Raw genomic sequence first — 27,426 nt, forward strand, 5'->3', positions numbered from 1 at the left:
CAATCATGATCAATCCACATACATCGGTTGGCATCGCACAAGTCGTGTTCTACGCGCTTGTATTGCCCATCGCTGTGTTTATTCTTATCAGCAATTGGAAACATGGGTTGCGTCTTGCCTCATACCCCCTTGTCACATTCTCCCTAGGTAAGCGACTCATTTTACTGTCTTGAGTAATGATGCTAACTGGTTCTTTTAGCTCGTCTCGCTGGTGGAATTTTAACCATTCTCCGTCAATCTGACCCTACTAGTATCGGGCTTATCATCGCGACCACAGTGCTGCTCAATGTCGGCCTCATTCCGTTAATGATCTCCATGGTTGGGTTCATCCGTTTGATGTGAGCAAACATCACTCATCAACAAGGTATATGCTAATCTTGCAGTATAAAATCGAGTCTTGATGAGAACAAACGAGCTTTTGCCCTTTTGAAGATCATTCGCCTAGCATTCATTGCCGCTATTGCTCTCCTCTGTGTCGCAGGGGCTTTTAGTGGTTCTAGTATACACCTCTCAAGACACTTGACTCAAGCTGGCTATGTCACTCTTGCTGCTGTCATTGCTCTGATGACTGTCGAGTTACTTCATCTCTATACCCAAAAACACCGCATTTCTCCCGAGAGACACATTGTGCGTTCATCCTCTCCATATTGCCTATGGATAGTTCGCATACTGACATGACGTAGTTTATACAGCTTACTCTGGCAAGCATTCCGACACTTGTCCTCCGAACAGTCTATGGACTTCTTTGCGCTTTCACTGTTGACAACGTAACGACCATTTGGAATTCACTTATAGGATCGGCGGTTGCGTTTGCTTTGATGTGTCTGCTTGCTGAGTATATTACACTTCTGATCTTTCTTTATCTGGGGATTCGCCATTGGCGAGGCGTCTGTGCCGAGAGCTTGGGAAGTGTCGAGATGGAGTCTTTGAGCAAGTGAGGAGCGCTTGGGATACAAGAGTAGGGGGAGGAAGATAGTGATCTCCGTACTATATAAAATTTGCTTTTCGGCAAGGCATATGAGATTCTTTTATCGAATTCAGAATTTTAACTGGCCTAAGCTCGAGTACACTCTATCGAGTAATTAATAGTTGATGGAAGGGTCAAGGTCTACAAGAATATCTATGTGAACATCAACAAATCAAACCAAGTCCCTTTGCTCCAATCCTCCGAACCCTCATCTACTCCTGCTCCTGCGATTCCACCTTTTGCTTCTTTGCAAGGTTTTTGATGTAGAGGCAAAGAACGGCAATTGATATAGCTCCACCTAACATGGTCACACCAGAGAACACTTTGAGGTACGTATAATCACCATCTTTAGCCTCCACAAGTGCACCCGCAATGGGACTACCAGCAAGAACACCGATAGAGATACAGAAATAGAGGATACCAGTACGATGGCCAATATCGGAAGGCGGTGAAACCTCAACGACAAGAGCCGGAGTCAACGAGATGTAGCAACCGGAAAAGAAGCCAAAGAATGCCGAGTAACAGAGCAATTCTGCATTCGACTTCCCAGGAAGCCAAACCGCCAGAGTCAGGATAGCTGACATGGTTGTGCATATCACCATCATGTTGAAACGCCCGAACTTGTCAGCGAGGAAGCCTGGCAGAATACGACCAAAGACGCTAACGGCGTTGAGAATAACGATTGAGTAGATAGATAAGTCCCACGACATTCCGATTGACTGTCCCTCCAGAGGAATAAAGTTAAATGGGAGGAACAATCCGAAGCCGAAAAAGGTCAAGGCTAAGCAGAGAAGAGCGAATCTCACGTCCTTGCACGGGGTGATGTAGCTCCGGATGTTGAATGCTGTTGGTACATGGGCTCTGTTCGATCGAATTGTCGCCATTGAGAAAAGAGCTCCAAGCAGAATGATGAATGCGACAATTCGCATAGTCCAACCAAATCCAACGCGAGGCATAAGGCGATTCACCATGATCGGGAAAATGACGCCACCGATTGATGAACCCGAGATGGCGACCCCATACGCTGTAGCCCTTCGACTTTTCCACCAGGTCGCCAACGCCCCAACGGTGCCGTACATAACAGCACTGGCACCAAGGGCACTGCAAATAGCCTGTGACAAAAAGACTTGGTAATACTCTGTCGATATAGACGTCATCATGAGACCAAACACCTGCGCGAGACCTCCAACGACGAGAAGCCATCGTGGACCGTAGTTGTCAAACACTTTGCCGAGAAAGATACCCATGCTGTATGTAAGACATTGTTGGACTGATGCGATCCATGCGATGGACGAGGTAGAATAGTCTGGAAGGAGGGTTTGTTCGTAGTATGACTGGAAGACGCCGAGGGAATTGACCCAACCAAAGGTAATGAACATAGCCCACCAGGCTCCAAAGGTCGAGAGCCAGGCCCGATGGCCGCCGTCGATTGGCCAGTTTGGTGCTTCTTTTGACATGGCTGTTACCGGGGCCGAGGTGAGAATCTGAAAGCACAAGTTGAGATCAAGAGCGGGTTAGATAATCGGTCACACTCTCAGGACCAGAACAACTGTATATATACAGAACTTCAGAAATACGGGCTCTTGTTTACAACTGGCGATTTCCAATTTACTGGATAAATGGTTCCACTGCACAGATGGAGTTCATGATTCCGTTGGTCTGATTGGCTGCGAAACCGTAAGCCAGAAGCATCGACAACAAAGCTGATTGGATGCACAATACATAAGCCAAATTGGTTCCGTGGATATATTTCCGTGGAAGCCTCCGTGGAAAGAAGTGACTGTAAGTGGGATTATGCGAGTTCAGGGCTAGCACTGGTCATGTCATCTATATCTATCAAAGGGCCGATGGTTATCTTCATCCATGTGCTGTTCCACTTTCCCTCCAACAGCGCCGTTAAGCAAACTCAATTGACACGTCGTCCACGTAGAATCTGGTAGTTTGACCAGCAATGGCGCAGTCCACTCTGATCTTGAGCTCTTCTGATGAGCTAGAGGGTTGGTGAACCGTGGAGACATATTCCTCAAAGACATTGTTAGGAGAGTTTGGTGCGCAGACCGTCGATTTGCTGGGCGATTGACCTTCCAGGTCGAAGTACCCTGTGTGTCAGCTAGCACATTCAGAGGTCGCTGATTCCTGGCTCTTAGTAGTGTCGGTGGGCACTTACATCACATTCGGGATTCACCAATATACTACAACAAGCATTAATCCATAGGATCAGGCGCATGTTAATGATCAGCCAGCTTCAATTAACGGCGTGATCACGAGTTTGAAGGCTGAAGCCTCCGAGTCATCATCAGTAAAGTAAAAACTCGGCCTTCCCGCAATGAAGGTTCATCACTGAATTTACATGTGACCTCTTACCTGTCGGGGTGGCATCAAGTAAAAGCCCATCTGTAATGAGTAAGGACATCAGATAACACATAGGGGCGTTAAGTTATGCTTTCGAGATGTAACTCTACAGTCTGATGAAAGGAATGTGGCAAGCTCAAGCAAAGAAGCACATAAAGCCTCACTCTTGTTCGATTCTTTCCTTCCTGAACAACATCCCTCTCACCCAACAGGCATAGCCATCACCAACATCTTCACAGCTATTTTATTCCCTCTTACTGCTACTGCTACTGCTGTAAATTCAAGGTCATCAGTGGCTAAAAGAAATCGGCGGGCCGATGATCAAAGGCAAGAGACATCTGCACATTTAGGCAATACTCAATGCCTCCTTGGCCGCACAACTGTAACTTAAATACATCCAACAGTTACACACCCCATCTGGACCGTTGAGCGATACAAGACTAGCGTCCAAAGATCATCTGCCGCACAAACAACCGATACTATCTGCCATCTCCACAGCGTCAGCCATGTTCAGTTCTATCAGGCGTCTGCTCATACGTCTAACGACCGCTGATGAAGAGACAGCAAGAAGAAAACTTGACAAAGCCCTGGAAAGGCGAGCAGCGAAAGGGGGAAAGAAAATCCACAGACGTCATGCTGTTAAAGAAGAGAAAGCAAGACTGAAACTTCAGAAAGAACATCATCGGCAAGAGAAAGCGAGAAAGAAATTTCTGAAAGACCAGGACGACCGACGAGAGGAGAATGCAAGAAAGAAGCTTCTGAGAGCCCAAGCTTCTCAAGGAAGCGTGTCGCGAATGGAAAGCAGGCCCCGTTCTAAGTCCCCTGATCGTTTTGCTCCAGAGTCTGCAGGGTTTCTGGCACTTTCATCGCAATGCGATCCTTCATTGAATACGGGTATTTATTTCTAGTCGAGACGGTGAAGATTCCGGATATCCGGTTTCTGCACCCTGATGCATGGGTTATGAGAGAAGCAGGTGGCTTGATTACGAGACTAAACCTTAAACGTTCCGAGGTGTTATTCGTATAGTGGGCCTCTCTGTAATGAAGCTGTTTGTTAGTCATAGACATCATGTTATAGTCGCTGTGTTGAGTTTTACTTTCGAGGTACAACTCTATAGTCATCACAGAAGAGACGTGGCTGGTTTTAACACAACGGCACGTGAATCCCGCCCTCTTGGATTCGTCCCTTGTTACTAAGTTCCGTCTGGTAATGCAAGCTCTTTGCCACAAGTATCACCTGCAAATAACACAACAAGCTTACTGCTTAGACATTATACTGCAATACATAACCAATTGGTATACAATAAATGCTGATAAGAAAACCTAGATTATGCTTCCTTTGCCGGCCTTAAAGGTACATAAGATGCTATAGTCCCCTCCTTGCCAGCATTCTTCCCCTCAACGAGGCAAAGCCGTCGCCAATATTCTCCATACACTGTATCCCATCAGACAGCGGCTGCTTTCCGTACAGGTTTATTTACAAGCTTCAGATCAAAGGTAGAGGACACCTTGACACATATGGGCAATATTTCCATCGGCTCTGCAACTGCAGCCCTGTAAACTCATCCCTCGCCCACTGTTGCACACCTGTGCCAGGAAACAAAGCTATACTGGTACGAGCCTGCAATACAGTTAACCAGTTCTACCGTACAAGACCCGATACCATCCTTTTAACCAATAACGCTAACCACGTTTTAGTTGTATCATGTGTTTCGGAAATATCACACGGCCTACTGTACAGGTACAAAACTCAAGACAAACATGGTACCCGGGGCCAGCATGGGCTCCGAGACCTGCAGCAGCCACGGGACCAAGTGCGCCACCACAAGTTTTCGTATTTAACACCCCAACGCATCGGTCTCTTAGTGTGAGGACAGCGATACGCAGGCTTCGTCACGGGAATTTCACCAATAGAATCACACCAAGACGAGGAACGATCATGTTCAACGCGGGTTATGCAGCGGGCATGAGAACTGCAGCTGCCACGAGAGCTGCACCAACCGCGAGAGCTGCACCAACCGCGGCAGCACAAGCCACGCGGTCCGGATCGAAACCCTCAAAGCATCGCCGTGTTAGTTGGAGAGCGAGGGCAACGTTGCACAAGCGACAGTTCACGGTTCACGGGGGGGTTGGATATACCAGGAGATATCCAGCGGCCGCGTGAGCTGCAGCTACTGCGAGACCAAGGACGCCTTCATAAATCAAGTAGTATGCCAGGTTAACCCTGATGCTTTACTTTATTACTTAGAGGACAGCACTTTATAAGAACGATAACTGGTAGTTACCTAATAGGAAAACGCCAAAAGGAATTTATGATGTTCCTTTTTATAACTATCCACGATGACGAAGACGCTCTGATAGACGGTTTGTGAACCTGTATGCGTGAGTTGTTTAATGATACACTAGTCCATTGGTTCTCTTTGGCCATGTCCAAAGATGACACCTAACTGTAGCCGTTCAAGATTAGAGAAGTTTGTTTTATTGTAGTTCGACTGGAGGGGCGGATTGCAAAGGGTATTGAGGCATTGTGCGATGCATAGTTGAGAATGTTGGTTCGTCTTTGGCAGTATTACGAATATAAGGGTATAATGATACTCATGTATCACGTGATCTAAGACCGGTCTGGTGGTCTAGTGGTATGATTCTCGCTTAGGGAAAACCCTATAGCTTAGCTTGCGAGAGGTCCCGGGTTCAATCCCCGGCCAGACCCTTTTCTTTTGCATATGAAGACTCTTCTAGGTCACTCAATTCTCCTTTTTGCTCCAGATACAGCTTGAAGTCAGGGTCTTGATACTGCAACCGCTACGAATAAGCAGTAAGAGATGGTCTAATTAATACTATCCCAAAATGCCCAATCAATATCCGCGAACTCGAACCCAAACGGCTGCAGTTCAGTCTCTACAGGTCGAGTCTGCCAGACCTCCTGTGGAACACCGACTTGGCTTTCTACGTCTGCAATTGTCTTGCTTTCCAGCTCGGCCAAGTCCTTCTCAAGCTTGGTGACAAACCCTGGCTTCTGCATCGCAGTCAGGCCTGGTTTCTGCCGGCACTCATACCACGTTGCAACCACTGATCTTGCAGCATGAGATTTTCTTCTGTCGTCTTCAAGGTCGGATAAATGACCTGCTACGGCGTAAAGCTGCGAGAGTAGTGTCCAAGCTGATTTGATAAGGTTGACATCTGCCAAGTTCGACATGTCGACCAAGATTCCAATAACTACCCATTTGTTAGCAGGATACAACTCAGTCCGACAGAGAACTGCTACTCACAAGCGTACCAGAGAAATGAGCTCTCTACAAGCCATATAAACGGCTTCAGCTGAAGATTTGAATGAGAGACAACGATATATCGCATACCCTGCATACAAGCATTGAAGTGCTCAACATGGCATTGATCATCGCTATGCTGAGATCGCATGCGAGCTTCATGCAGCTTCCTCAGCCGTAAAACGTTGACAACAGCCCGCGCGGTAATCTGTAATATCGCATGTAACGGGTTGATGGGATCACAATACTGCAGAAAGTTTTCGTTGAGGCCAGCCTCGAGGTCGTCAATCATAGAGTCAGCCAAACAGCCAAGAAGAGATTTATCACCCGCTGTGGCCTGGCTCGCCTGTGTCAGTCGAAAACCGCGCTGCTTCTCCATGATCCAGTACGTAAACAGCGTATACGAGAAACTCGTCAGACCAATTCGGTCTTTCGGTGGCATTCTTGAACTTGGATCAAGATCGTCGTCTTCAATGTTCAAAGGAAGCCTGACATCCCAGCCCGCGCCAAAGGACAAGGGAGTGACATTATTTTTCAGTGAAAGAATCAGATCGAGGTGTTGAAGCTGCCACCAGAGTCGACGACGGTCCTCTGTTTCAATCGGTGAAAGACCTAGTACTGTGCCGTCGCGGTGCATGCCGAGTTGTTCTGCGCTTCGGGAGATGAGACCCATCAAAGTCCACATGCTACGGGAAGTCAAGACGTCGACGTTGGCTTTCTGGCAGCATGTTAGTCCGTGGTAAGCGGGTTCTGGGAAGGTAACTCACGATGTACAGACACATAGCTTTCAAGGTTGAGATGCTGTCAATGGCGAGTAGACTTATCCTTGAGAACGCCATGTCACAATGAACGCGACATTCATTCGTAAGAGACGCTTTCGTGCGACCGAATAGATCTAGGCACTCTTGATTCGTCAAACTCGTAGCTCCAAATAAACAAGTTGACAATATGAGCACATGGTCTCCGTTATCAAGTCTTCTCCACTTCTCAGCATCCGACAGAGCGGCCCTTAAATAGGTAAGCGTCCAGCTGAAGCTGATCTTGACAATTGGCTCTACTCGCTCCATAAAAAAGTCCCATAACTTTAAGGCCTCTTCGGTGGCTATGGGGCAGAAGTCGAGTTTCTCTGAGAGAATGGCGTTATCTCGCCATGGTGAGCCATGGAACGCGTGAGGAAGATGCTTGCCTGGTGATAAGGCTGAACCTCGAGGGTCGGAGGCATTGAACTTTGGCTTGGAGCCTTTGTAAAGACGTGAAACATCGATCCAGGTATGCCATCCCTCTCTGAGATTGTTAGAAGCTGTCTCATTGTGCACATACTAGATATTTTTTAATTGACTTACGACTCGTGATAAACGGACTTTCCCTCCTCCAGCACAATAATCGGCGTCTCAGCATTAGTCCCCTCCGCAGGACTATTCTTCACGCTCTGCCCTCTCAATTTCTGAGGCGTATCAGACAACGGATCACCACCCAGCGCTCTCACCGCCTCCTCCAATTTCCTTATCCTCTCAAAAGGCGAGACTTCAGGGTAAGTGCAATTATCATGCTTGCGACGCTTACAATTAGAACACGGCGGTTCTGCTCTGTCGCATTTGACTTTGCGCTTTGCGCATGGTTCGCAGGCCTGAGATCGCATTCTGGATTTTTTGTTACTGTGATCTTCGTGGTGCTATTGAGGGTTGGTGATCGGTGATGTTGAGATCCATGACGTTGTGTAATTAAAAGCTCGGGCGACCCCGCGAGGTTTTTTGCTGGTGAGACGGGTTAGCTCGGGCTCGGTACCGAGACCGAAACTCTGAGGTTGATGTTTGATTGGCTGATTGACACGATGCTTGATGATCCAGCAGGGAGGGAGATATGTAATTGACTTGGAATGCCGGCAGTGATTTCTTCTTCATTTAAGACCATGCTGATCTTTCGCGATATTATTTATTTATTCATTTCACTATTGCGTAGTCTTCTTAACGAAAGCTTCTTTTTCACTGTTGCAGACAGTGCAAGCTCCCTTTGACCAATAACCTTAAAACAAAGCACGAAATACCGTTGCATCTGTCTGTCTTGCAATTCAACAAGACTTGTCACGATGGAAGAAAAAGAAACCAGAGATGAGATGCCACCGAACAGGCCAAGCGCCGACGTGGAAAAGACATCTTCCGACGATGCCGATAACGAAAAGATATATCCTCCAAAGAAAGTCGTCCTACCAACAATGCTAGCTCTCTTCCTCGTATTCTTCCTCGTCGCACTGGTAAGCCACCCTCCTACCCATTTCCCTTACACACTGACACCTCCAAGGACCGCACCATCATCGGCACAGCCATCCCAACAATCTCCGCCGAATTCGACAGCTTCGGCGACATCGCGTGGTACGAATCAGCCTTCCTCCTCCCCCTCTGCGTCTTCCAGCTCTCCTTCGGTCTCGTCTTCAAATACTACTCCACCAAATGGGTTCTCTTCATCTTAACCGCCATATTCGAAATTGGATCGATTGTTTGTGCAGCTGCACCTAACTCCAATGCTTTGATCGTTGGAAGAGCTATCACTGGTATTGGAGGTGCAGGTATTGGCTCTGGTGTGTTTATCTACATCACGCTGCTGTTTCCATTAGAGGAGAGACCGAAGTATCTCGGATCTCTTGGGTCTGCGTTTGGAATATCGTCGATCTTGGGACCGATTCTCGGGGGGTATCTTACATCTGTTACATGGCGGTGGTGCTTTTGGATCAACGTTCCTATCGGTGGACTTTCGCTCATTCTTCTTTTTATCTTGGCGCCGAACAGACCACCACCAAGCGAACCAGCTAAGTCATGGCGTCAGAAACTCCTCGATCTCGATCCACTCGGATTTCTTATGGTTGCTGGATCAGTCGTCAGCCTTCTCTTCGCACTCGAGTTTGGAAAAGAGAACCAGCAGTGGACAAGCGGACGAGTCATCGCTCTTTTCGTCGTCTTTGGAATCTTGTTCCTCATTTTCGCTGGCTACCAAGCTTGGCGCAAAGAAAAGGCGACAGTACCACCAAGAATTCTCTTCCAACGAACCACATTCTTTGCCTGCCTGAATGCCCTGGCTATTGGTTCAGTACTGGTTATCTACTCGTTTTACCTTCCCGTTTGGTTCCAGGTGGTCAAGGGTAAGTCACCGCAAGACTCAGGTATAGCTCTGATACCGTTACTACTTAGCAATGTGTTCTGTGTTATTCTTGGCGGTGTTTTGGTCAGCAAGATTGGATACTATACGCCGTTTGCTATCGCTGGATGTGCTGTGCTTATCGTTGGCTCGGCGTTGATCAGTACCTGGACGGCAGATGTGAGCAAGGCCAAATGGATCGGCTATCAGGTACGTTTAGTCCACATAATTTTGGGCGATACTGACGGATCATGGCAGATTATCACAGGAGCAGGCATGGGCTTGACGCTACAACAGCCCGCCATCGCCATCCAAACTGTTCTCCCAGAAAGCGATAGCCCGATTGGCCTTTCCATCCTGAACTTCTTGATCTTCCTTGGCGGAACAGTATTTGTCACCGTGTCGCAGACACTACTCGAAGGACAACTCGAGAGCAAAATTGCCAGGTATGTTCCTGGGGTTGACATCAATACACTTGCGAACAGTGGCGCAACAAATCTGTGGAATCTTGTACCTTCCGACAAGGTTGATTTGGTGTTGAACGCGTATAACGATTCGATGAGGTCTATCTGGTATCTTGGCTTGGGCATGGCATGTTTTGCTCTCATTACGTCTTTCGGATTCGAATGGAAGAATGTCAAGGCGGGGAAGAAGGCAACTGGGACAACTACATCTGCATAGTGTGTGAATAGTTTACATGTACATTATACCCGAGGGACGGAGCACCTATTGTCATAATAGTGTAAGTGGTTAACTGAACTGTTTCTGGCTTGGAGCCAGTGGCTGAACGGAGTGATGATACTTCAGTTAGCGTGGTTCGTAAAAGCAAAAAAGAACGACATGACACAAGACTCATCCTGGCCTCTTGCCACCTAGGACCTAGAGGTTAAAAACGCAAAAAGATTATCTGATGAGACTGGGACTCGAACCCAGGAGGATTGCTCCACCAGGAAATTGGTGTTAAGGTTAACCTTAACCTGGCGCCATAACCAACTCGGCCATCTCACCGATGATTGGATGATATTTCCAGCTAGTAATACGCATCATGAAGACTATTCTGTGTGGCCAGCGGCATGGATTTCAGCACCGTCAAGACCTGAGAATCTGGAAATCTTTCACCAGTCTTGGAGCTCACCACGAGTGAAGCCAACTGCAAAGCATACTTTGCAGTCGTTCTCAACTCAATGCCATCATCGAATGTTCTCAAGCTTATCTTATCAGCCGAAGCCGGTATTGCCGCAGTCTAAATTAGTGGCTTGCCTGCCCCTGTCTGTTACTGAGCTACGCCAGCAAATAACAGCTCTGGAACATCTTGGCAGTGTCGATAGCTTCAGAACTATCGATTTCTAAAGTGGGTCAACTGCCAGGGTCTCCTTTATTTTGATGCTTATGACAGCCGCCACCCGGTCATTTTTCAACGCCCTATTTTCCTTCTTCATTTTTTCCTCATCGTTGTCAAGCCAAACTTTTTTTTTGGCAAGTCTCTCGTTATGCGTTTCAACCCAATTCTTTCACTGGCCTTTGGGCTCCCAGCGGTGATAGCGGGCCCTTGCAAACCCGGGTCTTGTAAGTTTCGCGAGCGCATGGGTCAACACAGTCATCTAATAAGCTTCTGTAGCTTCTCAGTCCAGTGATGCGGTCTTGACAGCCTCAACTCAGGCGACTGCGTCTGGAGTCGCGTCTTCGGAGACAGCCAGCACAACTGTACCAGGGACCATTGAGACTTCTACCGCTGATGTTCCGTCCACATCGACCGCAATTGAATCTGACACTATGACCCTCATAACATCACTCGACACGACCGAGACCACGACGGTTGCCCCTACAACAACAACCTCGGAAGAACCCGCCGTCACAACTTTCAATATCGTCGCCGAGGGTGGTGCAGTAGATGGCATAGTAATGGGCCAGAAGGAAGATTATTACAATCTCCAATTCTCCACAAACCCAGCCTGGGAACCCGTCGCCCTCATCCTCGAAGAAGGCACGGGCTATCTCCGCCGCGCCGACCCGTACCGCCCCAACTTCCCACTCGTCTGCATCCGCTGGGGTTCCGGTACAGTCCCCAACCCAGGCTGGTTCATCGATTGCTCAGCGTCAGACACATACTACGGCGCGCCTATTAAATGCGACCTCAAAACTAGCGGCGAACTCTCTTGCTCAATTTCTGCCGGACACTGTAGACACTATACCATCCCCCCGAGGGACAACGATGCTTGGGATTGCCAGGCGGATGATGGCGTTTTTCGGAACTTTTATACGGAGGAGAGTACGGATGAGGACGATGTTACTTACTATGACCCCTGGATGGGCTTTGGAGGATATGAAGGGAAAGGCTTCTATAATCCCTTGGAACCAGTGACGTTCCGTTGGAGAAGTGCGGATTAGATAATCTCGTTGCACTTGTGTGCCGTCGTTGGTATTTAGTTCACTTGCTTCAAAAGGTACTACACGCGAATACGCGTAAAGCACGGATTTCCTCGGTTTCTGAGTACCAGCCTTGGGGGTTGAGTGCTGGAAGAATAAGTCACGATGATATCATATTTGAGTGGTATTAAACTTCTTTGACCTAAACTATTTAACATTCGGTATTCACGGAGGTAGATAAACCTCTGGAATAGGGTTACTGCATTGTTCTTGCTCGTTGCAGGTTCATCATGCAGTATGGTTGCATCGCTCCAACTGGTGGACTATATTGGGGGTATATGTGAATCTCTTCTGATCATGCAAGATCAGTGTCCCGAGCTTGTCACTCAACGGCACAGACTCGTTTATCCACAAATGGCCACCGCCAATCGTGGCGTGACAAAGCCTCTCAGGAATTGAAAAGGAAACTTAATTCGATTTCCAAAAACATACCGGATCGAATATCGCGGTTTTCCGGCCCATATCTGGACGATCGTCCTGTCCCGTTCCGAATGCGGATATCACGGGGTGTTGAGCTCCGGTATGCTGCATTTATCACCCTATGGGGATGAGGGGAATGGCATGTGTAATTGGTATGCCGAGTGCAAGAGGTATAAAATATGTAGTTAATCGCTGTTTGTCATGATCAGCAGAATTGATCAAGTTCAGTCATTCTTCAGATCTCAAGATGAAGTTTGCTTCAATTGTCGCGGCCGCTTTTGCTAGCGTTCCGGCGCTGGCTGTACCCGCTGGATTTGTCACTACCGATGGAACAAAGTTCCAACTTGATGGAAAGGACTTTTTCTTTGCTGGTAGCAATGCCTACTACCTTCCCTTCAACGTCGTAAGTACCCTTGGAACACAATATTCAAGCCTAAACTGACCTTTTCAGTGGGGAACGGATCACTACTCAGATGTCAAGCTAGGCCTTCAACTTGCAAAAGACGCTGGTCTCAAAGTCATGCGTACGTGGGCTTTCCACGACAACAACAGGACTTATGTCTCTGGTGGTTTGCCTCAGTACGGCACTGGTGCTGAGAATACTGTCATGCAGTTCTTTGAGAAGGACGGAAGCGTCAAGATTGATCTGAGCAAGCTTGATGTGGTTATTGAAGCTGCTGAAGCTACTAACATGAAGCTGATTTTGGCTTTGACTAACAATTGGGCTGATTATGGTGGTATGGATGTTTATACTGTCAATCTCGGCGGTCGCTACCATGATGATGTGAGTTTCTCCGAAGATTTGCTGTATAAGAGTTACTAACGGATCATACAGTTCTATCGTCTCCCTGCTATCAAGAAGGCTTTCAAGAACTACATTTCCGCCGTTGTGAACCGATACAAGGACTCACCCGCCGTCTTTGCATGGGAAATCGCCAACGAGCCCCGGTGCGGCGCCGACGGAACTCGAAACCTTCCCCGTGGACCCGACTGTACCCCTGCAACCATCACTTCCTGGGTCAGCGAGATGAGCACTTACATCAAGTCCCTCGACCCCAACCATCTCGTCACCACAGGAAGTGAAGGCGGTTTCAACCGCCAGTCAGACGACTGGACCTACAACGGCGCAGACGGAACTGACTTTGACGCTGAACTCAAGCTCCCCAACATCGACTTCAACACATTCCACTCGTACCCTCAGTACTGGAGCAAGACGACTGACTGGGTTGTTCAATGGATCAAAGACCACGCTGCCGCTGGTGCCACGGCCAAAAAGCCCGTTCTTCACGAGGAATACGGCTGGACCGACAAATCCACCCGCATCGCTACTCTGAGCAAATGGCAAAAAGCTTCTCTTGATCTTGAAGTCAGCGACATGTACTGGCAATTCGGCACCAGCAAGTTCTCATACGGAAAGAATCACGATGATGGGAACACTATTTATCTTGAGGATGATGAGGCCCAGCCGTTGGTGTATGAGCATGCTGCCGCCGTCAATGCCGCTAATGGAGGAGCTGCGCCGACGAAGCCTACTACTACTGCTACAGCCACGTCGAAGCCAAGTACTACTCTTTCGACTACGTCCAAGCCGACTGTTACTGGTGGACCTACTGTGCCTAGGTATGGGCAGTGTGGTGGTGCTTCGTGGACTGGACCGACGGTTTGTGCTTCGCCGTATACTTGCAAGGAGCAGAACCAGTGGTATTCTCAATGCTTGTAGTTAGTTTGTCAGCGGTGCTGAAATCAGGCGGCAGCGAGGAGGAAAGTAGCCAGCAACGCTAAGACCAGATCTTAATGAACGAAGCGAATAAAATCTACAAATACATAAATGTTCACCATAATTTGCAGAATAATTCGAGCTTACCGATTAAAGTAGCATTGACAGCAGTAGTTTAGTTAGTTGATGTCTCTATAAATACCTCATTGGTGCGTTTTAGAGCAACGCATGTTAAGCTGCCCAATAAATGGCAGTTAAGCCGTTAGGCGGATTCATCCCATAGGACATTGGCTACTCCGCACATGCTCTCATTCTGCCGAGTCTAGAATTCTATCAAACGGTTATAAGTGGGATGACGTGCTTGGCATCGGCTATTTTATACGAAGAAACGGGTTTAAGAAAATAATGTCGTGGCTCCACCGCTATCACCCTGTTGTCAGTGGTAGAAGCTATTTAATACCATGGGACTGCGTCTCTTATCAGTGGGGCGATTTTCGCTAAGAGGAATGTGTTCATGTTGACTTTTACTAGCAAGGGTACTGTGCCGAATGAGCCGGCTGTCGTACATACGAGCTAAATACCTCAGGCATCCTAACAGTTTTTACATTTGCATTCCTTCATAATTCTCGCCGGGGTTACATCAACACCTGTAATTTGACGATTAGAAAACACCGGCGATGTCGACGATACGGGAGAATGCCGAAGATAGTCCCGTCAACACGGGCGGGGATGCAAGGGGCAATTCGAGCGACACTTCATCCGACAATATCCTTCTGGTTGGTAGTTCAGAAATAACTCAAACAGACATACATCGACGCTGACACAAATTCTGTAGGAAAAGCTAGGATATAAACCAGTAATCGGCGGATCAATACCTATCAGATAAATAACAACTAATTATGAACAGGTCCTACAACGTAGCTTCAATCAATTCCACAATTTCGCCACCACATTCGGTCAGTCATCCCGCCCAACGAACCGCGACAAAACTTCTAACACGGCCCAGCTGCCCTTTACTTCATCGGAGGCGTGCGCGTTACTTTCTCAACCGGCATCGCAGCAGGTGGAAATCTAGCCTACTGGTAAGCCCTAACTCGCAGCCTACCTCACTCAGCTAATCCCTTTGAAAGGACGAGTTACATCGTAACATGTGTCTTCACGTTCATAACCGCCGCAGTCATTGCCGAGATCTGCTCTTCCCTGCCTTTAGCTGGGTCCATTTACCTCTGGGCTGCTGAAGCGGGCGGTCCTCACTTTGGGAGGTTGTTTGGGTTCGTTGTTGCTTGGTGGTCTACTACTGCTTGGACGACCTTTTGCGCCAGTTAGTACTGTCTTCCTGCAATATTGATGGGTTCTAATGTTGTGGTATTAAGGCAACACGCAAGCTGCTGTGAACTACATGCTCTCGGTAAGTAATCTTCCATAGCATTACAGGTTCCATCTGGTCTGATATCATCAGGAAATCGTCGTATTCAACACAGACTTTCCCTCCGACTCATCAAGCGTCAAGTTTCGAGCCGTGCAATGGATCCTGACAGAGATAATGCTCGCGTTAGCCTGCATCTGGAACCTCCTTCCCCGTAAGTCCCCCCAGCACTGCTTTCTATCACACTCATCTAAAATACAACAGCTCGGTACTTCAAGTGGATCTTCGCGCTGTCTAGCAGCATTGTCGTTCTCGACTTTCTCCTCAACCTAATCTGGCTCCCTATCGCCACAAGCAACACTCTTGGCTTTCGTTCAACACACGATGCTTTCATGACGACGTATAACGGCACTGGGGCCCCGCCTGGTTGGAATTGGTGTCTTTCATACCTTGCTACTGCTGGCGTCTTGATAGGTTTTGATGCTTCAGGTCATGTAGCTGAAGAGACTAAGAACGCTTCTGTTGCAGCGGCCAGGGGCATTTTCTGGAGTACTGTTGTTAGTGGGATCGGCGGTTTTGCAGTGGTTATTCTCTTCTTGTTCTGTGTGGTAAGTCTTATCTCATCGAAAGTTTATGGGCTGCTTGATAACACCGTTACAGCCAGATGCGAATACGCTCTTCTCTTATGGCGGTCCTCAGCCTTTTGTGTCAGTATATGCTGCCATCCTCGGGGAGGGTGGACACATAGTAATGAACATTGTGTGCATACTGGCACTTTGGTTCGTAAGTCGCTCTAGTTCCAAATCACACTACAACGGCAAAACTTACGGTTGGATTAGAACACCGCAATCGCAGTTACTGCAGCTTCTCGATTGGTATTTGCCGTGGCAAGAGATGGAGTTCTGCCTTGGTCTAGCTGGGTCTCCAAAGTAGAAGCAGGACAGCCTCGCAACGCTGTCTACGTCGTCTGGGGCGTCGCTTCAGTCATAACCTGCACCATCCTCCCATCGGCGGTAGCATTCACCTCCCTTGTATCCGCCGCCGGCGTACCCTCAGCAGCTGCATACGGTCTCATCTCCCTTGCCCGACTCTTTCTAACACCAAAGAACTTCCCGAAGCCAGCATGGAGTTTAGGGCGCCTCAGCAAACCTTTTCAAGTCATTGCAGTCTTTTGGAATGGCTGGGTGGTTGCCGTCTTGTACTCGCCGTATGTCTTCCCAGTCACGGCTGAGTCGCTAAACTACGCACCCATCATAATGGCGGGCACTACGATCCTGGCCTTGTTGACTTGGTGGTTTACTCCAGCGGATAAGTGGTTGCCCAGCCAGAGAATACAGCAGACTTTGGATGCTGATACGAGGTAAGGCGCGCGATGCAAAGAATTAGCTGCCAAGTCTATCGACTCAAAACAACGCTCTCAAAGACACACTTCTGGCAGTATACCATACTTAGGAGTAAGGGGATATTCTCGGTAGTAGGCCATTAAGGGAACTGATTTGCAGAGACTCCCAGTCATGGAGAGGCCCTTCATAGGTATCTAGAAGTGGCCAAGTATCCGGCGCGGCACAAATCTGTTTCCATGCCCTGAGTAGTGACCTGCTGGCCAGAAGACCCAGCCTTGAAATAACCCGCATTGCGTTGAAATTATCCTCGAGACTTCATTTGGCGAGCTGAAAAGTGTCGCTCCAATAGTGGGAGACATACAGAGCACCAGACAATCATGACAGCTATCCATGCAATCCCAAAGGCGTATCCATGAGTCTGCTTAAACTTGGGGGCCTGCGAAATAGGAAACATCTCTTGCTGAGCAACAGTCTCCGCGGCACTAATCGGATGTGGCTGTCAGTTACCGCTGTCCGATCTGATCATTGACTCGAGGGCTGAGAGGTGGTTGAAACTCACTATCCAATTGAGACCATCAGTCCTGTAGTTAGGGCCCTAAGCTGTTTTTTCCCGCCGCAACTGGAGTTCAGCCAAGCAGATATCAGCGGTGATAGCGCGCTGTATGCACTGGCGAGATAATAAGCTGCCATAATGAAAGTCTCGCTGCTTGGCCATACTAGAAGCACGATGTAGCTGAACAGCTGTACGCAGCCCAGAATGCAGATTGGTAGAACCCGATTCTGATAGCTATCTGCAATGAATGCACTCAGAAGCATCCAAACAAGGCCCTAGAAGATGTTTTGTTAACGAGTGAACAGCAAATATGGCTGATGTGACTTACTGTACATCCTACCACCGTAGGAATCGCGTTGACTTTCTCAGTGCTGTACTTGGGTTTTCCATCAATGCGGAGGGACTTGGTCCATAGTGTCATCCATCGTTGAAGATTCACGCCGCAAGTAAGTTCCATGACCCTAAACTCAGTTAGCAGTATCCATAAACGTGATTAAAAGGGGTCCGCTGACCCCCAAGCAAGACAAAATGCATAAAGTTGCCAAGATCTCAGAACCTGTTTGATCAATGCACGATCCCAATGGGAACCTTCAGCGTCTCGGCCCTCATCGGCCATTCGCTCGATACATCGTTGCCTCTCCTCTTCATACATCCACCAGACTTTCTTTGCCTTTGGTTCATCTGTTCAGTGTTGTGTTAGGTCAAGCGCAAATAGTATGATGAACATTTGTGTCTTACCAGGGCAGATGATAAGACCAAGAATGACAACTGGAACGCTGATCAAGAAGTCTAGGATAAATAACCACCGCCAAGCAGCTAGACCTAGGCGACCATTCATGTTTCGATACCTGAGAGGTTTGTTAGATTGTACTCGTCAGATGTAGCGAGGCTATCATACAGTCCAGCTTGGATATATCCAGAGAGCATCTGCCCGCTAACGGAGGAGAACCAGAATAGAGTAGTCCGCCTGCTAATCTCCGACTTGCGATACCAACTTCCGATCTGCCAAGTCTCAAGTAAGCATGTTCCTTCCGTATCTCGTAGAGAATCATACCAGGTAGAATGACCCAGGCATAGCACCGGATTCGCAAAGACCCGTGAAGAATCTAGATCCTTTAGTTAGCCTTCTTCCTCATATGAGGCTTGTAGCCTCGTCGCGACCTACCGTAAGATATAAAGCGTCTCAGCAGTCTCAGCCTTATGCATTCCTAGAACTAGAAGCGACCAAGCCATCGTGCAAGCAGGAAGCCACCAACGAGGCTTGATAAAGGTGAGCATTATTGTTGAAAAAGGTGCCCCGATGATAATGCCGATGTTGAAGTATGTCGTAAGCCAGTTGAGCTGGTTACCACCTAAAGGAAACTATTAGCGTCTAGATATCAGTGACACTGCGGTGGTGCATAACTCACGAAGGTCCAAGTCCTCTTTCATTCCAGATACATAAGCATTCGTGACATTCGTTTGATCCAGATATTTGACGAAGAAAGTCTTTTACAAAGTCTGTTAACGAGAATTCATTGATCTAGAAGGGGGTTTCCCATACCAAACAGGTGTAAGTGAGAATGGCGGCGTCTAGCTTGAAGATGAGCCACTTCTCTTCTTTGCTAGCGCCAGGCTCATGCCAATGCCACCATCGACGGGTTGGCTTGGACATCTGGACAGGTGATGGTTCAGTCATTATTGGACTCTGCTCAGAGTCTGACTGGTTCTTGTTGGTCGTCATGATAGGCAAATCAAGCAGCTCTGTCCGTCAAAACCTTTGGCAGAGTAAATGTAGAATTGGTGACTCAATTGATGTCGATTAATACAATAAAGAACTGGTCTCCATTCCACCGACAACATCGTCGCGATATTTAAGCTTTATTAATCTCGACTCCTTTATTTTATAATTGATGAGTACCTTGATAGAAGACCTAGGTATTATTTGTTTTACGTGGCTATGGTGGAAACCCTCAATTAAGAGATGAGCAAGTATTCGGCACTGCAGGCCGGAGAAAGAGCCTTATTGCCCAGAGTCCCCCAGTTTATTTCCGGCATGATTGTCTTGTCCACATGCACTAAACCGAACATGGGCAAAGCGGCGGCCGCAGGTCTCCACTAGCATGAGCTCTCATGTCGGACCTCAAGCCTCTACTTCGCCAACCCAGTTTCTAATTCTTTCAAATGTCGTATTTTCAAACCCCATTGCAGTGATAGCGGCGGCCGAAGACACTATTCTCACGTCGCTGAGCCTTTAAACCCCATGTCGATCATGACTTCACCACAACGAGCACCCCGGGTTTGCCGGATATGCAAGGCCAAGAAGAAAGCATGCGGTAAAGAATTACCTACCTGTTCCTACTGCTTCAAACGTGGCTTCGACTGCGTTTACGAAGACGAGAGCGATACACCTCCAATTAGCGACAATGCAGCAGAGGTGTTCAAACCATGGTCTCTTACATTATTCCCCATGTCCATTTCCACTACCACTTTGGACAGAACGATGGCTTATCATCTGCACTACTTTTACGAAGTAGTCGGCCAATCTCCCCTTCAAGCTGGGAAACGCTTCCTTGACAACTTTCAGAGGTGGTTACCCATCATGGCCCCACGGCGCCTGCATGAGCATGTTGAATTAAGCGAGCGAGGACTTCCCGGGGCTGACGTTTCTGTTCTTTTGCTCTCGATATGCCTTGTCACTCTAAGGTCCGGAGGGGACTTGGCTGATCTTTTCCTCCATCATTCTGCAGTACATGTGACTGTAAAAACACTTTACGCTCAGGTTCAGGCGATCACGCATGCTAGCATACCTCTAATCCAGACTGGTGTTATCTTATCGGCTTATGAGTATGCTAGTGGCCAGATTGGCTCAGCTTACATATCTATTGCTGCATGCATTAGAATGGCACAGGTTGTTGGTGTTGACGCTGCATATGATAAGCTGGGTGCTGTTCAAGAAGAGACAAGGCTACATGCGACGTCAGAGTGGAACTTGTGGTGGTCCATTATCGTCCTGGAAAGGTATGCTATCTCCCCATAATTTAGCTGGTGATTGATTGGTGATAGGCAACGCGCTTACACATTTCAGGTTTATCTTGCTAGAGTACAGTAATACCGGACGCCGAGATCGCATGGCAGTCTGCCCAAGTTCCGACGTACCTTTACCTTCTGACACAGAATCCAACAGCGAATACATTCCCACGTATTGCACAATGTCTTCTTCAACTATTCAGGGCTCTTCCGGTTTGAGCAGTTTCGGCCGACAGGCGCAAGCTATCTATTTGCTTGACCACTGCTTGAATGAGACGAGTCAGTCTGAGCAACGCGATTCAGAAGAGCGAATCTTGAAGCTACAGCAATTGGACAAAGACTTGCAAAAACGGCTGTCTGTGTTCATGACACAGACACCGCATGAGCCTGGGCTTCGTTGTGGGACTATCGCGACAGTAATAAGGTCTGAACATTTTTATTCCATACAATCTTGCTTCTGACTTCATGATAGGTCCTTATACATTCTACACGAGGAGATATTGTCGATAGCGGGCTCGTTGCCTGTAGACGCTGACAGAGAGGGATTGGTGAAGAGCTCTGAAGCCGCGTTGGAGACGATTACCAAAATCATGATTGATGTTGCGAAGCACCACTTGGATTATATTGTTCGCCACGGTGTCGACAGCTTGGCGTTTTGCTGTGCGTGTAACCTTCGTGTTGCCATAAGGTATGTTGAAGATCGATGTAAGCATGGCTTTGTATGTAAATGTCTGCTGGATGGTCTGGGTTATCTTAAAGCACTAGAAACAGTCTTTGATAAGAGATGGAAATTTAATTAATGGGTATATCACAGTATCCGACTCGACACCTCTGTGAAACCTTTTACCGCCCGTAGTATAATAACGACAAGTTTATATCAATGGTAATAATACATCTCAGCATGGTATACAGGTTCCTGGCGTACAACCAACCAGTAACGAGATGTGGCCTACGCCATTATGCAGACTGTCAGAAGTCACAATCTCTGACCAATCCGCATCAGTATCCAATTTTGAGGCCACCCACTGCTGCCTAATTGCACAGCCTCTGCAAATGTGATGGAAATTACATTTTTAACTGTGATTCTATGCCAATTGTAGTGGGTACAACTATGAAGGTTTATCTAGAGCGATCCCCATTAAGACACCGTGTTGACCTCAGTCCACAAACAAACCCAGCGGACAATGTCACAGATCAACCCTTTGGATACGGACGAAAGCTCCCAGGTGGGCGACGACATGCATGAACCGCTTCTCGACATCAGACAGCGATATGCAGACCCCAGCATTGTGAAGCAGTTGGTCCATATTCAAGCGGCTAACGTCCCGCAACAGAAGTCATTGGGATTTCTCAAGAAGCTCAAGTGCCTATATTTCAAAAATCGGGATCATGTCGGAAGCTCGACACAACCGACCTTAGGTCTTGTTCCAATCAACGCTTTTAAGGAGGCGAATTACGTAGCCCTCTCGTATACATGGAAGCCGTCCCCGGAAGAGGTCGATATTTCTGACGGTGGGTACTTGGTTGAAGACATTCAGTCTGGCCATCCGAAACCGTCATCCGTGAGAAATATAGTTTTTAGCCGGATAAAGCGGTACATGGATTATGTTAAATCCGATTATCTGTGGATCGATCAACACTGCATCCATCAACAGGAAGGCGAATCAAAGGAGATAGGCATGCAGGCAATGGACCGAGTCTATAGCCTTAGCGAGTACCCAGCCGCGCTACTATCACGGAATATCAATACCTCGAAGCAGCTCCAGCTACTGACATACATTCTCTCTGGAAGTTTTGTGACAAGGCGGGGAGATAAATACTTGCCATCATCATCGGCACATCGCAAGAGCGTTCTAGACGCATTTCAACTTCTACACTATATCACCTCCGATACTTGGTTCTCCAGAGGATGGACTTACCAAGAGAACTATCGTGCGAACAATAATATGACACTACTCATTACCCACTCCCTGACAATCAACCTCAAAAAGCCATCTCATCACTTTAAATCTCTGGACGGAGAACTCCTGATCAGTTCCAAGGACTTTTACGAAGAAGCAACGAAACTTTGCCTAGCCTATTCCAATTACCAGCCGACACCACCGTATCTAACCACTATTCTCTCCAGAGCTAAGCGATATAAGATTTCGCTCGCTAGCAGCGATGGTTCAGCTCCAGTGTCAATGTCCCCGACTATTATCGAAGATATAAGGAGTCGCCAACTGGAAAGGGAGTGGGATAGACTAGCCATTATCGCCAACTGCTGCCAGTATGCCAAACGCTTGAACAGCACGCAGCTTCAGGGCAATAAGCACAGTCTTAGTCTATCCTTGCTTACACTTGTTCTGATGAATGGAGAAATCCTGCGTAATCATCCTCGGGACAAGGTCGACATCAGCGCGGCGAGGAAAATGACTATCACCGAATTCTTACACAAGCATTTCTACTACGGGTTAGATTGCCCTTGGGAAAATGCAAAACTTACCTTTAATAAGGGTTGTCGTTTTGCAAAGGTTGATTTGACTGAAGAGGGTGTACGGACTAGGGGTTACCTATGGCGGTTTGACGGCGAGATCTCCACTGCTCAGTTTCGCAATTACAGTCAGACTCGCAAAAGGAAGAGAAACCGCCAACCGGTAAAAAGTCCACTTGAGTGGCTAGCGGAGCAATTGCCTGTTAGATATCGACTTCTGTCACAAAGGCTGTACGAGATACTCGACCTTGAAGTGTCATCGTCAGCTGCAGAAGAATGGATGCTGAATATGGCCGGCAAGGTAGAGGAGGCTATAATGATGGGAAACCTACTTCACACTGCAAAGTTGCTCGGCTCTGGTCCTTTAGGCGTTGCCGTCTTTGTCGGCCAGGCGGAAGATACTGATACTGACTGTGACAGCGATGGAAGTAGTGAAATGGACTCTGAAATGAGTACTGATAGCGACGATCATGATCAAGATTCTTACGTGTTCACGTCCTTTGACAGTGCGCAATTCGATCGTGGCGGTTTCGACTTGAATGATCTCGACAAGCATGTCTCGCTTGAAGTCGATTGTGATTCTGGAATAAGGGGTCGACGCATCCCTCGGTTGTATACGAAGCGCTGGATCCACGGGTTGTGTTTCTACCAAGGCCGTCCTCCGCGGCCCGTTATTTTCCCTTGGCCAGCCTCATTGAAAGATCTATAATGCTACCCAAGATCTTCAATAGCGTCTTTGCTTTATTTAGGGTATTTACCACCATCAGTCACCCACCGCAATTTACTGGCTTAGATGGCCGCCAAAATCAATAGCCTCAACTAGATCTGCACTAAGAAGATCGGCGCTAAACCAAGTCAACAAACGAAAGGGGTGTTTTTCGCATAAAGGATTGGAAAGAGAAAGGTTCTTTTTTTCCCTCTTCTGTCTTCACTCACCTTCTGTCACTCATTTCAGGTTTAACCTCGTCATTCGTTATTATGATTTCGCGCAACCTTCTTACTGGGACCGTTGTCCTGCTGGCGGCTAGTTTGGCTAACGCTGGACCCTGCCGCCCTTCGTCAATTGCTTCCTCGTCTACTGTCATTACATCTGTCAGTGAGACTGCGACCAGTTCCTTCGAGGGCGAGGCCGCGAGTTCCACTGCTTCTATCGATGCGACCCAGACTGCTACCACCGCGACTGAGTCTGAGTCCGAGAGCGAGACTGGAACCACCTTCATTGTCGAAACGACTCCCACTGTCTCTTCAGTTGAAACCACCACCACAGCTCTTGTCGATACCACCACTGCCGCGCCGGTTATCACCTCTGCTGACACTACCACCGAGGCTACAACCACCACTGCCGCAGCTACCGCCACCAGCGAGGAACCTGAAGCACTCCAAACCATCTACTTGTACGCCGGCGGCAGCAATGACCCCGCCCTCGCACCCCTCGGCGGCACAGGCTTCACAGCACTCGGCGACACATCACTTCCCGACGTAGAATACATCGACTTCACTACCGACACCACCTCCGCGCTATTCTTCACCTTGGGCGAACGCACCGGCAAAGTCAAGATCGGCAACGGCGCCAACGTGGGAAAGCTCGCCGGGTACTCTACATCCGGCGACTTCAGCTTGGTGATTGTTGCCGAGACTACACTTGCCGAGGAAAATGGCATTTTGCCTTTAGATTGTGGGATCGTTGACGGAAATGGGTTCCAGATGCTTCAGTGCCAGTACGGTGATGAGGGGGTTGCGGACCTTTGGACGTGTGCTGGACACTTGACGCTGGTGAAGCCTGGTGTTGACTTCACCAGCAAGTGTGCCCGTGCTGCTACGGCCTACAAGCTGGGCTACATTCAGGTCATCGACTATTAGTAAGGAACAGGATGGATGTACTCGGGATTCAAATCACCGCCAACACATCATATGCATATATATTTTTCTTCTTCTGGATGCAGAGGCATAAGTCGGTACCTTACGGCGTAGCCATTCAGATTCGCTTACCGCCTCAAGGGCACATTAACACCAAGTCCCATGAGACTTTAATAAAAAGAATATACCCTAATAAATCCAACAGCCACGTTTAAATAACATGTTTCGTTGATAACCACGCTACGGAAAGATGACGTCCTGCGTCGCGAGGCTACCGAGAAGATAAGATGAAACAGCAGGGGTGAACAGGTTAATGTAAGACTATCAAGGCGATCGTCAGGGCTATTGATATTTTGTTTACGCTATTAGGGCCTAGCGACATCCACATATCCCCCCATGTCGACTTACTGCCACTCAGTTCTGAGAGCAACGAGGTCATGAAATGGATAGATAATGGGAGAGAATTGTGAAGTCTCTTATGGAAAGTAAAGGACAGGGATTACAGCGAATCATGCCACCTGGCCGCCGGAACATTGTAATTGCGTGCTTTCAGCCCCTCATACCTGTCCTGTCAGCCGTATTACCATTAGTGACTCGACCAGTCCATGCAACCATGGAGAACACAACAATAAGTCCGAGTATAAAGCGCACGCGGAACAATGTCAAGCAGTCAAAGTTTGGCTGCCTGACCTGCAAGTATGAATCCTTTTCCGAGAGAAAGCCAGCGTGTCGTATTGACATACCTAGGAAACGTAGAGTTAAATGCGATGAGACAAAGCCATCGTGTCGACGTTGCTTATTCTCCAAAGTCTCATGTCTTGGCTATCCAATTGGCGCACCTCCAGGTCCTTCTTTGAAAGCTGCAGAAGCAGCGCTTTTATCTACCCGCAGTCCCCCGCGCAGCCCGACCTCTTCTCTAGATCGCTATGTCTATCTTACCTGCACAGTCCTCAGCCAAGGACCACGTCGTGCCAAGAGTCAATCTGAAATTTCATTCTGGAGTTATGCTGTTCCTCAGATGATTCACTCAATCCCAGCGGTGCAAGCTGCTGCTGCTGCATTCGGCGCTTCGTACGACGAGCATATGCTTAGATCTCGGGAGGGACTGGCAACGACACGACATTATCATCAGGCGCTGAGGCTAGTCCAAAATGAAGTTTCAGACCTTCGGAACGGTGCTTTGCCCTGTGTGGTCGCATGCCTGCTTATGGCTTTCACTGAGACTCTGCAGCAGCGCAGTGACAGGGGATACATGCACCTCCAAGGCGCTTTGGCAGTGATGGCCGCACGCGAGAACAGTAGCCCGAAGTCTCCGATTGATGGCGATGGGTTGCCAACTTTATTTGAGAAGCTCAATCTCCATTCGGTGACATACGCTACCAGTCTTGACATCCCATTGACTGGAGAGTCGAACGAACCAAGCTCAACCTTAATGTTTCCAGATCGAGCATTGTACTCCATACTACACGCCAGCTATCGTTTCATCTCGTCAGCATTTTCTTACAAATACGCGCACCCTGGTCAAATACCCTCCAACCTGTTAATTGAGCAGGGGAGATGTCGCGGGAACCTGCAATATTGGTTATCATCCAACCAACTCAATCCACAGCAAAGGATCTCTGATCCCCAGAACGAACAACTACTTGTGCTTCGGATGCAGTGTTACACCGCATTGATATACGTCTCCAATGCTCTTCAACCTTTCGAAACAGCATATGACAACTACGCTCTCGAATTCCAAGAGATTATCGCATCAGCCAAAGCAGTTTTCGACATCCGATCTGGCGACAAGTCATCAAATTCCTTTCCGTTGTTTACACCAGAGATGGGCATCATTCAGCCTCTCTTCTTCGCGACTCTGAAGTACAGAAACTCCTTCTGGCGCAAACAAGCTCTCAACCTTCTCCGAAAGAGCGGCCGGGAAGGTCCATGGTGCGGCGCTATCGAGGCTCAGATCTTGGACGTTGTCATTGCAGCTGAAGAGAACACATTGAACAAGCTCTCCTCTAACTTCGACGAGCCGCAGCCAAGTATGCCCTCTACGGACGTTCCTGAGCATCAGAGAGTTCATCTATGTCTAGTACAAGATTACTTGGATCGGCGATACGAAAGCATCACTCTCGATAAAGGCGCCGGAAGTCCAGCTCGCTTCGCGAAAGTCCAATTATGCAAATGTCGAGATTTAGAAGGCATGCTGAGTGATGAGACTAGAGGCCCAAGGAAGGACTTTTGGGCGGATGAGAGATTTTGGGATACATGGTACAAGAACGTGCCTCTGCCAGAATAGACCTGTTTGAGAAACATGATGAATTACAGGCCAGCATGAAACCGTAAGCTAATCTCGGTCTTGGGGGCTGTGCCATTGGTTGTCAATCTGGATTACATCCCTGCACAAAAAGGCACGCTAGATCCTTCGAAAGTGGGCCAGCTCGGTCTTTTCAGGGGCTGTGCTCAGTAATACCAACTGAACGGAATTCCTGACAGATTCAACTGCTGAAAATCATGGAGATAAATAAATAGAGCCTGCAGCATCTCTTAAAATGATGT

At 48.1% G+C, this 27,426-nt stretch overlaps 12 protein-coding genes across 12 annotated transcripts; 9 read left to right on the forward strand and 3 right to left on the reverse strand.

Annotated features, from left to right (window-relative positions):
- Nucleotides 1–5: 5 nt before the first annotated feature.
- FOIG_10507 (uncharacterized protein) lies at nt 6–938 on the forward strand (the record flags this gene model as incomplete). The annotated part of the gene is made up of 4 exons (XM_031210852.1): nt 6–147; nt 200–338; nt 384–627; nt 684–938. The coding sequence occupies 4 exons, from the start codon at nt 6–8 to the stop codon at nt 936–938; spliced, it is 780 nt and encodes a 259-aa protein (XP_031059563.1).
- Nucleotides 939–1,179: 241 nt separating this feature from the next.
- On the reverse strand, nt 1,180–2,424 carry FOIG_10508 (uncharacterized protein; the record flags this gene model as incomplete). The annotated part of the gene is made up of 1 exon (XM_031210853.1): nt 1,180–2,424. The coding sequence occupies one exon, from the start codon at nt 2,422–2,424 to the stop codon at nt 1,180–1,182; it is 1,245 nt and encodes a 414-aa protein (XP_031059564.1).
- Nucleotides 2,425–6,090: 3,666 nt separating this feature from the next.
- On the reverse strand, nt 6,091–8,224 carry FOIG_10509 (uncharacterized protein; the record flags this gene model as incomplete). Its single annotated transcript, XM_031210854.1, has 4 exons — nt 6,091–6,535; nt 6,589–7,303; nt 7,353–7,869; nt 7,929–8,224. 4 exons carry the CDS (start codon nt 8,222–8,224, stop codon nt 6,147–6,149), a joined length of 1,917 nt encoding a protein of 638 aa, XP_031059565.1. The 3' UTR covers nt 6,091–6,146.
- Nucleotides 8,225–8,671: 447 nt separating this feature from the next.
- On the forward strand, nt 8,672–10,395 carry FOIG_10510 (uncharacterized protein; the record flags this gene model as incomplete). The annotated part of the gene is made up of 3 exons (XM_031210855.1): nt 8,672–8,836; nt 8,884–9,924; nt 9,973–10,395. 3 exons carry the CDS (start codon nt 8,672–8,674, stop codon nt 10,393–10,395), a joined length of 1,629 nt encoding a protein of 542 aa, XP_031059566.1.
- A 1,092-nt stretch (nt 10,396–11,487) lies between these two features.
- FOIG_10511 (uncharacterized protein) lies at nt 11,488–12,102 on the forward strand (the record flags this gene model as incomplete). Its single annotated transcript, XM_031210856.1, has 1 exon — nt 11,488–12,102. The coding sequence occupies one exon, from the start codon at nt 11,488–11,490 to the stop codon at nt 12,100–12,102; it is 615 nt and encodes a 204-aa protein (XP_031059567.1).
- A 571-nt stretch (nt 12,103–12,673) lies between these two features.
- FOIG_10512 (uncharacterized protein) lies at nt 12,674–14,439 on the forward strand. The gene is made up of 3 exons (XM_031210857.1): nt 12,674–12,964; nt 13,013–13,345; nt 13,397–14,439. The coding sequence occupies exons 1-3, from the start codon at nt 12,809–12,811 to the stop codon at nt 14,279–14,281; spliced, it is 1,374 nt and encodes a 457-aa protein (XP_031059568.1). The 5' UTR covers nt 12,674–12,808; the 3' UTR covers nt 14,282–14,439.
- Nucleotides 14,440–14,955: 516 nt separating this feature from the next.
- Nucleotides 14,956–17,209, forward strand: FOIG_10513 (uncharacterized protein; the record flags this gene model as incomplete). The annotated part of the gene is made up of 10 exons (XM_031210858.1): nt 14,956–15,054; nt 15,114–15,134; nt 15,186–15,234; nt 15,285–15,360; nt 15,409–15,599; nt 15,652–15,686; nt 15,738–15,858; nt 15,909–16,252; nt 16,305–16,427; nt 16,484–17,209. The coding sequence occupies 10 exons, from the start codon at nt 14,956–14,958 to the stop codon at nt 17,006–17,008; spliced, it is 1,584 nt and encodes a 527-aa protein (XP_031059569.1). The 3' UTR covers nt 17,009–17,209.
- Nucleotides 16,995–19,380, reverse strand: FOIG_10514 (uncharacterized protein). The gene is made up of 10 exons (XM_031210859.1): nt 19,084–19,380; nt 18,950–19,028; nt 18,706–18,892; nt 18,595–18,646; nt 18,439–18,542; nt 18,279–18,388; nt 18,053–18,221; nt 17,869–18,001; nt 17,547–17,815; nt 16,995–17,469 (listed from the first exon to the last, which is right to left on the reverse strand). The coding sequence occupies exons 1-10, from the start codon at nt 19,261–19,263 to the stop codon at nt 17,289–17,291; spliced, it is 1,464 nt and encodes a 487-aa protein (XP_031059570.1). The 5' UTR covers nt 19,264–19,380; the 3' UTR covers nt 16,995–17,288.
- Nucleotides 19,381–19,700: 320 nt separating this feature from the next.
- FOIG_10515 (uncharacterized protein) lies at nt 19,701–21,084 on the forward strand (the record flags this gene model as incomplete). The annotated part of the gene is made up of 3 exons (XM_031210860.1): nt 19,701–20,540; nt 20,608–20,965; nt 21,022–21,084. Exons 1-3 carry the CDS (start codon nt 19,783–19,785, stop codon nt 21,082–21,084), a joined length of 1,179 nt encoding a protein of 392 aa, XP_031059571.1. The 5' UTR covers nt 19,701–19,782.
- A 649-nt stretch (nt 21,085–21,733) lies between these two features.
- On the forward strand, nt 21,734–23,997 carry FOIG_10516 (uncharacterized protein; the record flags this gene model as incomplete). The annotated part of the gene is made up of 1 exon (XM_031210861.1): nt 21,734–23,997. One exon carries the CDS (start codon nt 21,734–21,736, stop codon nt 23,729–23,731), a length of 1,998 nt encoding a protein of 665 aa, XP_031059572.1. The 3' UTR covers nt 23,732–23,997.
- A 3-nt stretch (nt 23,998–24,000) lies between these two features.
- FOIG_10517 (uncharacterized protein) lies at nt 24,001–24,882 on the forward strand (the record flags this gene model as incomplete). Its single annotated transcript, XM_031210862.1, has 1 exon — nt 24,001–24,882. The coding sequence occupies one exon, from the start codon at nt 24,001–24,003 to the stop codon at nt 24,880–24,882; it is 882 nt and encodes a 293-aa protein (XP_031059573.1).
- Nucleotides 24,883–25,492: 610 nt separating this feature from the next.
- Nucleotides 25,493–27,299, forward strand: FOIG_10518 (uncharacterized protein; the record flags this gene model as incomplete). The annotated part of the gene is made up of 2 exons (XM_031210863.1): nt 25,493–25,575; nt 25,627–27,299. The coding sequence occupies 2 exons, from the start codon at nt 25,493–25,495 to the stop codon at nt 27,164–27,166; spliced, it is 1,623 nt and encodes a 540-aa protein (XP_031059574.1). The 3' UTR covers nt 27,167–27,299.
- Nucleotides 27,300–27,426: the final 127 nt, after the last annotated feature.

Source organism: Fusarium odoratissimum (assembly GCF_000260195.1).
Source record: "Fusarium odoratissimum NRRL 54006 unplaced genomic scaffold supercont1.18, whole genome shotgun sequence".
Classification (NCBI taxonomy): Eukaryota; Fungi; Ascomycota; class Sordariomycetes; order Hypocreales; family Nectriaceae; genus Fusarium; species Fusarium odoratissimum.